Genomic DNA, 15,630 nt, shown 5'->3' on the forward strand with positions numbered 1-15,630 from the left:
AAAGTACTTTTAGAAGTTTGAATTCTTAATATGACCTGTTTTCTCCTTTAAAATTGTTTTGCTAAATGCTTTGATTGTTGCACTTTCTACAAACATTTCTAAACATGTTATTATCACCAGTACATGAGAATAAAGCCAGCTTCTGGTCTCCTGGGCTTTACTCCTCTGTGTCAAATAACGAGCTCCTTAATTCAAATATTTCTTTGAGGGTAAATGCAGCAAAGTGAGGCTGTCTTCTCTGCAAAATAATAAAGCAGCAGCGATCTGACTCTGCTTTAGAAAAATGAGGCGTCCCATGAGCTAAATCCTGCGTGGGTGATGGATAATTGGATAGCACACATCAGATCAGTGATTCAGATCAGAGGTCTCTGGATGTCGGAGAAGTTTCTGCAAAGGTCAGATTTGTTGGTGCTGCCATGATTTCTCCCCTGTCAGTCAGCTGTGAGTTACCACCGATCTAATCATCAGGGCCTCAGAGCCATTAGACTTCGGAGCCAGAAAGGAGTAAACAGAACTTGGTTGGTAAGGAACAAGCTTTTCTCCCTTGTTTCTGACATTCTCAGAGCGATCGTTTCCCCTACGACGCATCGCTCATCTCTGCACATCATTTGCAACTGGTGACAGACAGCTTTTATGACTCCTCAGGCAAAATAAATGCAAAGGAAATAACTAGAGAAGCACAGCGTATTGGAAATTAATTAATCGACAAAATGACACATCTGTAGGTGTTTTTTTTGTTGTTGCTTTCTTTACAAACACAAAAATGAACCAGAGTCTAATGTTTTTATAGACAAACATTCAGCAACACACTTTCCTCCTGCTTTGTTTTCAAAAACAGCTATTTTAAAACCATTATATCACATAAGTTAGTTCATAAAGGCAGCGTTGGTAATAATTCACAAAAGCAGGCACTTGTCAGGCAAATTATTATGACCAACACCTTAATAGTGTGTTGGTCTCCTTCTGGTGTAATTCAATTGGGTTTCTGGCAGCAATAGCAGCAGACCCTTTAAGCTGATTGCAGTGGATGTATGGTTGAACCTTTAAAAACTACAATTATATTAAGATCCATGAAATCTGGAGATTAAGTAAACACCTCGAAATAAACATGTCGAGAAGTAGTCTGGCTTTCAGACACGGTGTGTTTTCCTGCTGAAAAACGCCACAAAAAGATCAACAGATATTGTATCCATGACAGGGTGGATGGTCCAGGACGACTTCCTGCCCATAATTCATCCACCTGGTCTTTCCGGATTAATGGAGAGAAAACGTCCTTCTTCTACTGGTTCATGGTCCAGTTCTCCTGTGCTGACATCCTGACCTGTGTGCTGCTCTAACCTCTGTCTACGATTCTTTACCTGTGCAGCTTACCCTTCAGTTTGCTCAAAAACGGATGCAGATTTTTTAAACTCAATTATTTCAGTGTTTGACACAAAGTAAACCTAGAGCCGCATAAAGAATGTGGAGAAAAGGGAAGGAAATAATACTTAATTTTAACCATAATCTATTTTAAACTGTACCACTGAAATGATGTAAAAATTAAAGTTAAATTGATTTTACTTTAATAATTTGAGAGCTGAATCCTCAGAAATACATAGGTAAAAATAACTTGACTTCCCAGTTTGATGTTGGAAGTGAGTTTAGAGAAGTTTAGGGAAGGGAAATGTAGAAGTCACTTGAGAGAGAAAAAAAAAAAGTGGACGATATTATGGAAATGAAATGTGGTGTTGAAAAATATCTGAAAAAACAGAAGAAAAAAACAAAACAAAATGGAGGGAAACAGAAAAATTTATCAGAAGAATACACATTCCCAGTTCCACAAAGAACTGATTATTGCCAAACAGCAGATCTTCAATCCATCCATGTAGTTTTAAATCATTTATTTATTTCTATAGATTGTTCTACCAGCTATGTTGCACTTTTATTTGATTAGTTTCTCTAATTAGAGGCATTAATTGGTCATTCTTAAGTTTACATTTATTTGTTACCAAAATACCCAAATCAAACATATGAAAAAAAAAAAAAAAGAAATTAGAAATTGCTTTTAAAGAAGTGCAGACATGTCTAAAAACCCATGGAATGCCTTTGAAATATATTCTAGGAATGTCTTTTTCTTTCGTTAGTGTTGTTATTTTTGAAATCCCTAAAGTTCTTCTTTTATTTTCTGAAATGTTTGCTTCCCTAACATTTTCCTACAGCATTACCTGTTTTTCCTCCCGCTGTTTTCTGCCTCAGTTCACAGCAGGATGGGGAGCCTTTTCAGACTCGAACTGGAAAAGATGAATGTTTCGGCTGTTTATTCTGAAAAAATGTAAAGCAGGAGCATTCCTGGGAGGTTTGGCACACAAACAGCGAAATAATCAGTAACTATAATATTGATTGAGGAACAGATCAAAAAGGGATGGTTTGTCTCTTTATTTTTGACCCGCGTCCATCCTTACGGATCATGTTATGCTGCAAAATAAAGTAACCGTAAAAGTTTTGTTTTGGTTTTTCTTGTAATAATGGCTGGTTGTGGTTTGGAACAGTATGCATGCAATTTAGTCTTTCGAGTATGTAAGTAAAATGTTTCAGGAAATGATTCATGAATGTATATCAATGCACACAGTTCAGGTCCACTAACATTCAAATTTGTTTATATAAACTGATCCCAGAGACAATGTCAGCTTCTCTACACCATGTCTTATTGTACTGCTGCCTCTTGGCCAGGTCTCCCTTGAAAAAGAGATTTTATCTCAAAGGACTTCCTGGTAAAATAAAGGTTTTTAAAAAAATAAAAAAAAAACACCAGAAGAAATCTAGAATTATTAGTTTTTTTTCTTTTTGCCAAAATGGACCAAAAAAAAGGCAAATATTTTACGTGAACAAGTAATCAAGAGCGCAACATTCCCCCGCCTTGCTCAGATGAACACTCAGCAATGCTAACACATCAGAGTTCATGGCAGAGCCTGTTTACATAGGTCTAAAAGTCTGCAGACCATTTCACACTGTTCTGACAATTTAGAAGTATTATGCAATAAATATTGCCATTGCTTTTGGTAACTAGACTATGCTGTTCATTAACATTGAGACAAGTCAATAGGTTGATCAATTACAATAATTGTAGTCTAATGAATAACAAAGTGACTAAAAATAAATGCACCAAAAAATTAAATCTATCTGCTAAACATCTTCAAAATACTTATCTTGCACAACAAAAGTCACTTTTGGAAATGAAACATCTACATCCTCATGCCTGCTCTGATTTTGATCAGATTACTACTTTATTATGCAAACAAAAGAGAGACAGACTTAAGGGAAAATTTCAACCATTTAATCTGTCAAAAATGTTTGTTTACCTAAATAGATGATTATGCATTATATTAATATTAAACTGATGTGTTGTGACATTTGGATTTGGTTGGTATCTTATAAACATAATCTTAAAATAAGTTCTACCATAGTTTCTGTACAAAGATCTTATTTATTTTACTTGTCCTTGTATGACAGGGACTACAAATGGGAATTTACTAAGAAGCCTGTTAGAGTTAAATCTTTTATTGTACACTGTGCCTCTTAAAGCTATTTTAAGAGTTAAACTAATTGCCCTCAGGGCCTGAGCTGTTTTATTGGAGTGTATTGCAGATACTCTGAAATCTGCTTTTGTCTGAGCCATATCGCTGGTTTCAGCAGATGCATCATGTTATAATCATTATAGCATTCTTACTGTTAACAAAGCAAGACAGGCTTTTAATGCAGGGTTCCTTGTTTTAAGTGACTGAAATTAAAGCTTATAAAATGCTAAATGTAACATGACTTTCTTTATTGCTGCAACATTGCTCCTTCAAGGAAACACAAGCAGCTCCACCAGCAGAGAACCAGCAGGTGACACAGGAAGGGAAAACAAATGGGGAACTACCTTTATTAAGGTGGTGAAGCCACAACTTCAATAGAAAATCTGCAGGAACGACTGCAGTCAGTGTGAAGCTTTTCTTAAGTCCTTAAGTTTCAAATCAGTTGTCTATTATTCCTTTGTTTTGCAGATCTGTGTGTGCTGATAATAAAGCAGGCAGAAACCCTGTGTCTTTTTCTTAAAAAAAAAAAAAACATTTAACTGATAAGAGAGGGAGGCTCTCTTCCTGATGGTGATGAACCAAGTGAACTTGATAAGCCGTCATTTTGTTTTAAAATCCCAACAGCAACAAAAAATGTGTTCCTTGATATAAACACGCAGCTTTCACGCTGCTTATTTTTGGTTCATTTAAGCTGAGATTTAAATAATTTTTCAAATGAAAGACCAGATTGTCATATTCTGAGGTGTATAACCTTAAAATATGAAGTGGTTGTAATTTATTCCAATGTATGCTATACTGTGCATGCCATATACTGATACTTTTACCCCCTGTGCATTTCTTTTAAACCACTGAGCTTTTAAAACCTACATATTTTCATTGCATCTTATTACAACAATCCATCCACCTTGAAGTCATTCTGAAATGCAGAGAATTAGGTGCTTTGCAAAAGGAATGTTTGGCATTTTGTATTACTTAAATGAACTTGCAGCTCCCCCTGCTGGTGTTAAGTGGCAATTCTACTGGAAAGGCTTCAACCAAGCACCAGAAAATTGTCTTATTTTTTTCTACTTTTAGTGGATTACATATCCATAGGATGTAAAGGAAATGTGCAAACAGTTGAGCTTACATATTGTGTTGGTGAACCGTGCTTTAGCTTTGACCACCTGCTGAAAAATAGTTAAACCATCAAGGTACAGGTTTCAAACAAGGCAGTGTACATGTCAAGGATATTTATTAAAAGATAAAATATGCAGTCATTGTCCTGAACACGCAACTATTAGAAAACGCTTCAACTTGTTAAAAAAAAAAAATGAAATGGACATATGAGGACAGTTCGGTCTGCCAATACATAAAAAAAATGCAATTAATCTTGGTTAAAATTCTCACCAATATCTCGGCTGTCAGCATCACCGTCAGACATCAGCAGTAAAGAAAAAACAAAACCTTTTTGTTCCAGAGCGAGAAAGAAAAAAACAAAAAAAACAAAACACTGTTCGTGATCACATCTGTCAATACGTATTTTCAAGTTTAACAAGCTTTAGAACACTGTAAACATTTACAAAGAGAGAGAAAAAAAGGAAAAAAAAAAACACTGTATAGACTGGTACAGTACATGTTTGATATTTTGATGCAAAAAAAACTTTCAAAACCAGTATCTCTGTGCAGTTCAAAAAATATTACATTAATTGAAAAGGGAAGAAAAAGGTCACATTTACCTGCTGTGGCCCAATTAAACCTCCAAAACTCAGAGTCTTTAAAAAACAGGTTAGGAAATATTGTAACTTTAAGAAAAAAATAACCACAAAACAAGTTTTTTTTTTATACAAAAGACTTTTTTTAAACAATTTCAGTATAAAACATCACATATTTCCAAGCCAATCGAACAAATTCACTGTCCATTTCAATAATCATGAACTCTCCAGTCAAACAGTCTACAATGACATAAAAAAAAAGGGTTTACTGCTGTTAAGGGATTTTCTGTACTTATCTATTTACGGGAGAAATATACCAACACAAAGTCTAACAATCACTCTTCGTTTGCTATAATATTAATAATAGAAAAGAACAAAACATGAACTCCTGGTCCAAACAAAGCCCAAGCCCCCAAATATCCGGTCAACGTGGCGTCTATGCAGTCTTCTGCTGGCCCTTCTTCCCAATAAGGGATTTGTGGATGTGGGGGATGACACCTAAAAATAAACAAATCACCCAAATATGACCAAAGTCATGTGACATGACTGCACAGACACGAAACCTAGTATAAAAATGCATGTTGAATATGGCTTGTATACAACGTTGCTTACCTCCACCAGCAATTGTTGCTTTGATAAGAGAATCCAACTCCTCATCACCACGGATTGCCAGCTGCAAGTGACGGGGAGTTATACGCTTCACTTTCAAGTCTTTGGAGGCGTTTCCTGCCAACTCTAGTACCTAATCAGATAATAAGCTGTTTTAAAAAACACAACAACATTGGAACAAAAACAAAGCAGAAACATGCCTACAAAAGGAAGGACTTACTTCAGCAGTGAGGTACTCGAGGATGGCAGCACTGTAAACAGCTGCTGTGGCTCCAACACGACCATGGCTGGTTGTGCGAGTCTTCAAGTGTCTGTGGATACGACCCACTGGGAACTGTCAGGAAACAGATACAAGGCAGCGGTTTGAATAAACCAAAGCAACTAAATCTTTCAGTTCAAGCTCGTTTAACACCTGCAGCAAACACCACAAACTGTCAAACTGAAGTGAATGGAGATATACCTGCAGCCCAGCCCTCTGGGAGCGCGACACTGCCTTCGCCTTGGCTTTCCCGCTGTCTTTTCCTGCCTTACCACCGGCCTGCATAGAAAATAAAGTAATAAAGTGAGCAAACCATTAACAATAAACTAGCAGAATTAGGTAGAAGATAAAACTGGTTGTGTGCATAAAATGAGATGAAACTCAAGTTAAAAAAATGTTTCAAATGCAGTTATTATAAACAATACTGATGATTTTATAAGAAGCAGGAGATTCCTATAAATAAGCTGTTCAGGCCTCTAACAGATGGAGGTTTATATTTTAATTATAAGCTCAGAATTAGATAAAGGGCGATTTCACATCTTTAACAAAATCTGGATCATCCTTAAACCAGTTAAACTATATAAACCTGACCTACACTATTGTAGACCTAGGAAATATATATTAAAACACATTTTTTATTTATTTAGAAAACTTTAATTCCCTCTTTCCCTTTTCACAACAATTAAATGTAGACCTATTTATTCTGCAGCACTTCCCAGCTGATTAAAGACAGTTTGTGATTTGTAAACACACCATTATGCTTCCTAAACCCAAGTTATTATGTTGAAGACAATTATGCTCAGAATGATTAAATCTGAAATGTATTACTGCAAGTCAATATGGTCATCCCTAAAAGTAATAATACACGAACTCAACCAAAATAGCATCGTTATATTTTATTTTTGCACCAACTTATAATCAGATTTCAATACTAAAAAAAAAAGTTACACAATCTTTTTGAGCAAAATAGTTTAATCCAAGTCTCACCGTCCTCTATATTTTCAACCTAAGGTAGGAGATACCAGTTTAAAAATAATGTGAAATAGCCCTTTACTTTAGCTCCGATTCGGAAACGAACTTCGGTGCCGTACGTTACCGACCGTCGGTTAAACAGTTTAGCTTTCCCGCCAATCTTAAATTAAACAAACCAAGGAAGGGAGTCACACATGTCAGCCTAAACCGCAAACCGAACCACACAATAAAAGCTTAGGAAAATCAATATATATAGAAGCCAATAAGGTCCAATATAAACGTATAAACTGTCAGCGGGTTGACGCTCAGGTCCCCGCGTCAATCAAAACAGACGCGCCTACTGGAGACCGAGAGCGGTCAAGTTTTCATTCAACGACAGCAAAAGGAAAAGTTCCCATTCATGCTCCATTTCCGTTGAGATAGTCATTTAAATAACTTCTTCTACACCACTTACTAACCATCAACAGAGCACACAAAACATGTCAAGTTAGCCTGCTGGTGGAGCTTTTTTTTATACTAGTAAAGCTACAAACTGTAGAAAGAAGATTCATGGTGAAACAAGGTGCGAGTTATAAAAATAGAGCATATCACGAATAACAAGTAGTGCAACCATCAGCTGGCTTTAAGGCTCAACACTCGTCAAGAAACCGCTAAGAGAGCAAGCATGCTAACTCGCTAGCTGACAGTCCTTTACCGAAGCTTTCAAATCACTCCAGTCACAATTTCCCAGCTGTATTTCAAAACGGCACAGCATGTTTTATACTCTAAAAACACTTGAACGCCTCGGCTATGCGTTCGACTTTAATCAGAGTTTACGTACCATTGTTTTCGTCTGGAAATTAGATTGAAGAACTGAGGGTAGGAAACAATTTCAGCTCCCGAAAGCAAAGAAACAATAAACCCTTTTGCAAATCTTTTGCTCGCGACCCCTCGTGGGAGACCGGCCAACCTATCAGACAGTCCGTTATTACTTCGAATCTGCCGTTTAACCAATCACCGCGCGACGTGCAGAGAACCCACCCATCCCCCACTCGAGTAGCTCTCCTGTTCTGTCTTTGCGCACGAAACCAACAAGTAGGCGGGGCTCTGTTTGTGCGGGGTGTCCTTCCAGTCATATTAATCCCAAAAATGTATGATACAGTCATATATTTGAGATAAACTGTGAAATACTGTATTTACAGCGTCATTATGCACTAATATTCCAATGAGATCGTTTTGAGAAAATTTCTGCCCCATCAGTATAATGACCAATAGATAAGTTATTGAATGTTTATATATTTATTTAATACGCATTTAATATGTAATGTGATAGTAACTGAGTGAAGAACAACATTCTTTTGAACAAAAATGCAAATAAACACACATTTAAAGTGTCAGTATAACATGTTACACAGTAAATTAAATATGGTGTATATTACAAAAAAAAATCTGATCTGGAAAAAAGATGGCAGATTTATTTATGCATTAATGTTGTATATTTCTATAATTCTCTTGCTATCTCTGCTATCATTACTAACTACATACCCTTCTATATTTGTCGGTCAGATATATACTTGTAAAATATTAAATCAGATGTTATGATTAGTTACTCAGAATAGATATTTACCAAATACCATTTAACTCTAGCTAAAGTATTTGTTTGTTTGTTTGTTAAGTTTTATTTTAACTTGATTAAAAATAGGATTAATTTGTGATTTTATTTCAGTTGAGTTTTTGTGTACTCTTTTGACCTACTATTATTTTTAAAAGCAGATATGCAACTCAAAAATGCCTTTCCATCTCTTCATTTCAAAACTAAAAGTGTGTCATTCAAAGCTACTAGGACCTCTTTTATATAACGAATTTCATGAAAAAAATAAGATACACATGTTTGAGGGGTTTATGTATTTTAACACCAAATTTTGTAATTAAGTTTTTATAGTTTGTGCGCCGTTTATTTTTATTTGTTGATGACAGCTATTAAGATAAACAATATAATATCATTGTGTTTTATTAACTGCTCAAAAAATAATAATATTGACATTTAATGGGCTTTTTTGTACTCGGAATATTTATAAGAATATTTCTAACGAGAAAATGTCAGTCCCAATATGGCGGGCGCGCTGACGTATGGTTATCATGGAGCAACGAAGTGTCGGGATAGCTGTTCTGATTCGTAAATACACTGCAGATCCAAACCAACGTCATAAGGAAGGCAGGACTCCAAGTGATTGACAGATTAAAAACCAAATGAAAACGCAGGACATTGTTCATTGGCAACCGAAGTAGCCAATCAGTGCCGAGGAAGCAGTGTCCAGTATTCTCCGCTATCTCGACTGGGCTGTCGGAGGAGAGAGAAGGGGGAGGGTTTGGGGGGTCAGGCATACGCAGAGAAACGGGCTGCTGGTGGCGAAGATGGCGGATGGGGATAGCGGCAGTGAGCGCGGTGGCAGCAGCGGCGGCGGCGGCGGGGGAGGAAGCGGTGGATTTCAGCATTACCAGCGCGAACCAGAGACCCAGGAGCTGGCTTCGAAACGACTGGACATTCAGAACAAACGCTTTTACCTTGACGTGAAACAGAACGCCAAAGGCCGGTTCATCAAAATCGCAGAGGTCGGCGCCGGGGGCTCTAAAAGTCGTTTGACCCTCTCCATGTCAGTTGCAGCTGAGTTCCGCGACTATCTTGGTGATTTTATAGAGCACTACGCCCAACTCGGGCCTAGCACCCCGGAGCAGATTGCTCAGTCGTCCAGCGGTGATGACAGCGGGCCTAGACGGGCCTTGAAGAGCGAGTTTCTGGTGCGTGAGAACCGAAAATACTACCTCGACCTTAAGGAGAACCAACGGGGTCGGTTCCTCCGGATTCGACAGACCGTCAACAGAGGCCCCGGATTCGGAGTGGGGGGCATTCCCGGAGCCGGCATGCAATCCGGCCAAACCATCGCCCTCCCCGCTCAAGGGTTAATAGAGTTCCGCGACGCTTTGGCTAAGCTGATAGACGACTACGGGGGAGACGACGATGAGCTGGGCGGTGGCGGAGGAGCCGGGGGCTACACCGAACTTCCGGAGGGCACGTCGATCATGGTGGACTCCAAACGCTTCTTCTTCGACGTCGGGTCCAACAAGTACGGCGTCTTCTTACGGGTGAGCGAGGTTAAGCCCAGCTACAGGAACTCTATAACTATCCCCTTCAAGGCGTGGAGCAAGTTCGGGGGAGCGTTTAGCCGCTACGCCGAGGAGATGAAGGAGATCCAGGATCGGCACCGGGACAAGATGTACGAGCGGAGAACCGGAGAGGAGTCCGAGGGGGACGACGTGGACGACGATTGACCCACAGGGAGAGGTGTTTGTTTGGTTTGGGGTGGTTTAAGTTAACAAAATGATGCAAAGCCTGGAGATACAACAGAGGAACGACTATTTTGTGCATGACGAATCGAACTATAAAAAGCTAAAACAGAGTAAGATAAAAAAAAAAAGTATATTTGACTGAGAAATTGTCTATGTAAGAGAAACATTTTCTAAAGTTTAGATGGATGTTATAGCTAACTGAGTGCAGACTGCAGTAGTCAGCCTCTGTATGAGATTCCCCTTTGATAAACTATACTCTATTTAATATATATCTATCTATATATTGATTGTCTGATTGATAACCTCACATGTAGCCCAGCGAGTTAAGTTTGACAGAGACACAACAGTTGGTTACCTGAACTCCTCCTGCCTGATATCCAATGGTGAGAGCTCACTCAGTGCTGACCTGTAGTCTGTATTGATGATGATGATGAAGAGTAAAATGTGACATACTCCAACCAGCAGGTGCAGAGCGGCTGTGAGAGTGCGCTTGCATCGCTCACCATGGCTGTTTGTGTTTAAAAAAAAAAAAAAAAAAAGTGATCAGTACCAAACTGCTTCTCCAGACTGAGCCACAGTGTCAACTCAGTGTGTGTGTGTTGGGGTGGGGGGGTTATAAATCGCCCGGCCCAGCGTGGGGACCGCAAGGTTACCTGTTGCAAGCACACGACCCGCTTGGATTTGCCAAAGGGGTCCAAAAAAAAACCCTCCCGCCTGGTTCTTCACACCTAAGAACCTGACCCACCTACTAGCCGCGCCTCCCCCCCACCCAAACTCCAGGTGCTGACCTCACGCTAAGCTGAGGTGAGGCCTGCTCAAATGTGGCTTGTTGTGTCTCAGGGCTGAAATAGAGAAAAAACAATCCCACTTTTGTTTTTGTTTTTTGGGGGGGAGGGTTCAGCATTCCCTGTGCCTGTGCATCATCCTATTCCGATGTTGCTGCAGCCGAGTCATCCGTGGCAACTGATGACGTCTCCTGTGATACGGGGCCACGTTTGACCCGTGTGGCCTTCTCACGGAAGGGGAGGCAGCGAGCTGATGCCTCCAGCAGTGGTCACTTTTTTTTTTCTTTGTCCAAGCTACAGTTTAATATTGCCAGGCTTGAGCTCTTATTATCTATCTCAAGGGTCAACCTTGTTGATTAAGGGTGCATCATTTGGATCCTTGAATCTTGAACTCAGACCATTTATGACTGAAGGAACATTCAGTCTGATTGTAACAGAGTAAATTAGGTGCTTTTGAAAAAGAAACCCCAAAATGGGGAATTGTATCTCAAAAGATATATAAATATTGAAAGAGATTTACTTACTAAAAAAAAAAAAATCAAATATAGATAGTTATTTTTAAAGAGATATATTCAAATATAATAAGATTTATTAGATAATGCTGCCTAAAGTGGCTTATTTAAAACACTAAACTTGGATGCAACTGTCCAGGGATTATATTTCATACCTGCTTTTTTTCCTAATATATCTATTATTCCTTAGAGGAAAATTTAAAAGGAGAACAACAGATTGGCTACGCCTTATGTTATAGCAATTTCTAGAGACGGCTTCTTTGAAGTCGTGTGTCGGGCAAACACTCAGCACTCCAGTTCACTTTACAGAGCTTCGACGTGTTCCCTCTTTTCAGTCCACAGCTTTTTTGCAGCGTTTCCTCATGAATTGGCTTTCCATCAGTTGCCATACGACGCAAACGTACACACCTGCAACCATCAGCGTTACATCTTTAGTGCTCCTCTTACAGATTTTTACTTTTTTTTTTTTTTTTTTTTTTGCTGGCCGCCCTTTTGATGCAGAGAAGCCTTGTGTTCTTTTTTTTTTTTTGCATTCTCAGATTGCTCTGTTATGGTATTTATCCTTTTTTTTTTAATAGAGCAATTGCAAGTTTTATTTCTGTACTGCAATAGAAAACAAGTTTACTTTTCAGCCTAGTAAGGTTTTTATAAAGGCCACAATGTTCCTGTGTTTTTGGGAAACCTCACTCTCATTGTCCCACTTCCTTTTGGTGTGCAAATGTCTTGTTGAATCTTACGTTTACCCACTCCAAAGCAGCAGAGAAATGCCATATTAAAAAAAAAAACACACATGGGAGCAATAGATTTTCTTTCCTTTTCTATTGATATAAATATACTATATATAAGATGACACATGCGATTTGAACTACATCCTTCTTCTTGTACTGTGTTACGTGAAATGGCAGCTGTTTCAGTCGTGTGTTCTGCTGTAATATTCTACCAAGATCCTTTCAACAAGAAATAATAAAAAAAAAAGGTTTTTGCTCAGGAGAGTCGTGTTTTTCTTTATCCTGTTTCCACTAAGAGTGCTGCAGTTCTATATTTGTATGATCAATCAAATAAATGTTTTCTGTTTTTCAAGCTATCGATGCTATTACTGTTACAGATTTATACAATTTTGACCTTACCGATCTGAAAGAGATCAAACTTTGATATAAAGAAATGAAGATGGGGCTTATTTAAGATGACAGATTAACTATGAAGTAAATGGATAAAAAGAAAAAATTATATGCACTTCTTTTGCCTGAAATCAATATGTTTAAAAGTGATACCGGTCAGAGTTTCAAGTTTTAAACAGAATCTGTGGCGGGAGCTAAAGATTAGGGTGCAGGCCAAGGAGGCCGTACAACCTCTAAAGATCTGTAGCTCATCAGCCACAAGAAATGAAAATACACACAGAAACGTAGAAAAAGCTGGTCCACAATCTGACAGGGAGCGGGATTGAAGGATTTTTCCTTGGATTATTGGAAAAAGAAAATTGCTCACATAACATCAACTTAATATTGACACATTTTAGATCCTTGATATGAAAAACAAGCTTCCTAGATAAATATATTTCAATTAATAATTTATTAAACAGTATTACATCCTGTACACTTCTTTACTGACAGGTGGAGATGATATGTAATCATTTTAGCCAATGATTTGAAGCTGCTTTTTCAGCAAAAGCTATTTAAAATATTAATGCCAGGAGTATTTTCATATATAATACATGCAGTATATGCAGCTTCTTCTAGTTCTCCTGCTGAATAGCTCCTAATGAGCAAATAAGTACTGCAGCCTAGTAGAACTTAATTTAAATTTTCTTTCTGAGTTTGACTTCAGCAGTCCAAAACTGGACAATGATTTATAGAAGATCCACCTTTATCTTTCTTTTAATTGGTTAAAGGAGGTCTCTATGATGGCAGTATATACTGATGAAAAGCTTACATTTAAAGTACAGATCACAAATGTATTCAAGAAGTACATTTTGTTTTAGAAAGCATGTTTAATGTTTTCTATAAAAGCCACTTTACTATCTGTCATAGTTTATATGCCGTGCAGCATGTTCCACTTTAAAACCTCAATGCTGTCTCCTGTTTCTCTGTATTTTTTATGATTTGGCTGGTGTGACATGTGTTTGCAGACATCATGAGTTTGCTGGGTAAACTCCTGTCTAAGCATCACTCTTTCAGCTCCTGCAGCTGACTCTAATGCCTCTGCAATGCCTCTATTGCCTCTGAATGTTGCTGTTTTCAACAGTCTTTGATAAAACAGAGATATGGTCTAGAAATAATCTCTGAAATTCTTTATTTAGTGCCAAATCTCAGTGCATGTCATCCTAATGTACTTTACAGAGACAAATCAATCAGTTCATACAGTCAGATCAGGTAAAAGTTATGTGTCTAAGAAAAACCAGCTAATTGAATTCGGCCTTTGACTTTGCAGGATTTTCTCCTCCTGGATGAGCATGTACAGACAATAGATATATGCTTCCATTGAGTCGCTGACTATATATAAATCCATCATACTTAACATGAAGGCAGCGACGGTGGAGAGGAAAAACTCCTGTTGTTACGCGAAGAAATCTTCCAACAGAAGGAGAACCAAGCTTAGTGAGAGCGGCCTTCTGCCGAGGCCAACTGGAGGTTTAAACAACAACATTTCATAGTCAAAAACATAAAGAAATTATTTCACAAAAGGATTTCTACTAAAACCATATTATTCAATATTTAAGTGCATGATTTTATCCTTTCTGATTATATACCTCTAGATAGATAGATAGATTTATTGTTCGCACTGCATGATGAATATATTACAAATTATCCTGCACACATTCTAAATATAAATGAATATAAAAGAATCCAACAAAAGACATTTTATTGAGTCAAACAGGCGCATCTTAAGGACTCTAATCCATGTTGTGCTTGTTTTAACTTCAGGTTGGTCTCTTTCTGGCCTGCTTCTTGTCACCAGTGTTTCTTGTGGGGTTCATGAAAATAATTATGAAGCTTAGCTGTGGGAAGAGGAGAAGAGATAGATTTAATAACCTCAGGGTCTGCTCCTTGCTCTTAGCTGTTGATGTTAGATTCTTCAGGCTTTGATCGTACGTAGCCACTGGAGCAAAATAGCTTAGGCAATGGTAGCCTCTAGGTTGGGGTTGAGCAACTGCTTCAAACAGAAGAGTTCAGGTGGTATATATGCACAAGTGATGGTGATGCTCTGAACTTTCATATCAATACATTTTTGCACCATGTTTTTTTTTTTTTTTTTTTCACTTTTTTTTTCACCCACCCTGTTTGCATTTGATTACTGCTGCACTTTCTGGAATGGAAGTCTTCATTTACTGTCCAAAAGCTGTACAAAAGTTTGTAAAAAAAATGTGTAAAAGGTCATACAAAATTACAATAAAAGTTGTCTACGTCTATGTAGTGAGATAGAGGTAGATAGAAGGACTGGGGCATTGTTGGTTATACATTTCCTCTCTAGTTAATTTTAATTAGTAAAAAGTCTAGCAATAAATCATATCTATTCACTGATCTGAAAGTCATCTGTCATAGATTGTGAAATAATCCCCTTAGTTTTCTCTGTTGGGTGGCCTTGAATAGCGTGTAGGCTTAGGTGTGGGGCTCCTCTCGGAAAAAAGAGCTACTGTTTCACTGCATACATGATTTAGCTTGTAATGCTGAAGTAGATTGAGCTTAGGATCTGGAAACCACTTGAGCGACTATTTTAGGCAGTTTTCAATTCAATATCCTACATAAAGCTACATCCCATTTTACATGTTTTCATACTTTGTTTCAGGGATTCTTTTTCAGATGCTTGAAGGGATCCACTTAGATCTCAGGCAGGTTAGATCCATTCTAACCTGCCTTAAATGTTATGCATAAGTACTATATATATATATATATATATATATATATAGTACTAACATGCATATGA

At 37.9% G+C, this 15,630-nt stretch overlaps 2 protein-coding genes across 2 annotated transcripts; one reads left to right on the forward strand and one right to left on the reverse strand.

The window, feature by feature from the left end:
• Window positions 1-5,332: 5,332 nt before the first annotated feature.
• On the reverse strand, window positions 5,333-8,065 carry LOC107102619 (histone H2A.V). Its single transcript, XM_015401997.1, has 5 exons — window positions 7,906-8,065; window positions 6,315-6,392; window positions 6,075-6,188; window positions 5,858-5,987; window positions 5,333-5,743 (listed from the first exon to the last, which is right to left on the reverse strand). Exons 1-5 carry the CDS (start codon window positions 7,906-7,908, stop codon window positions 5,682-5,684), a joined length of 387 nt encoding a protein of 128 aa, XP_015257483.1. The 5' UTR covers window positions 7,909-8,065; the 3' UTR covers window positions 5,333-5,681.
• Window positions 8,066-9,441: 1,376 nt separating this feature from the next.
• On the forward strand, window positions 9,442-10,565 carry LOC107102617 (transcriptional activator protein Pur-beta). Its single transcript, XM_015401994.1, has one exon. The coding sequence runs from the start codon at window positions 9,480-9,482 to the stop codon at window positions 10,392-10,394; it is 915 nt and encodes a 304-aa protein (XP_015257480.1). The 5' UTR covers window positions 9,442-9,479; the 3' UTR covers window positions 10,395-10,565.
• The last annotated feature ends 5,065 nt before the right edge of the window (window positions 10,566-15,630 follow it).

Source organism: Cyprinodon variegatus, unplaced genomic scaffold (genome assembly GCF_000732505.1).
Source record: "Cyprinodon variegatus isolate N-32 unplaced genomic scaffold, C_variegatus-1.0 Scaffold1282, whole genome shotgun sequence".
Lineage (NCBI taxonomy): Eukaryota > Metazoa > Chordata > Actinopteri > Cyprinodontiformes > Cyprinodontidae > Cyprinodon > Cyprinodon variegatus.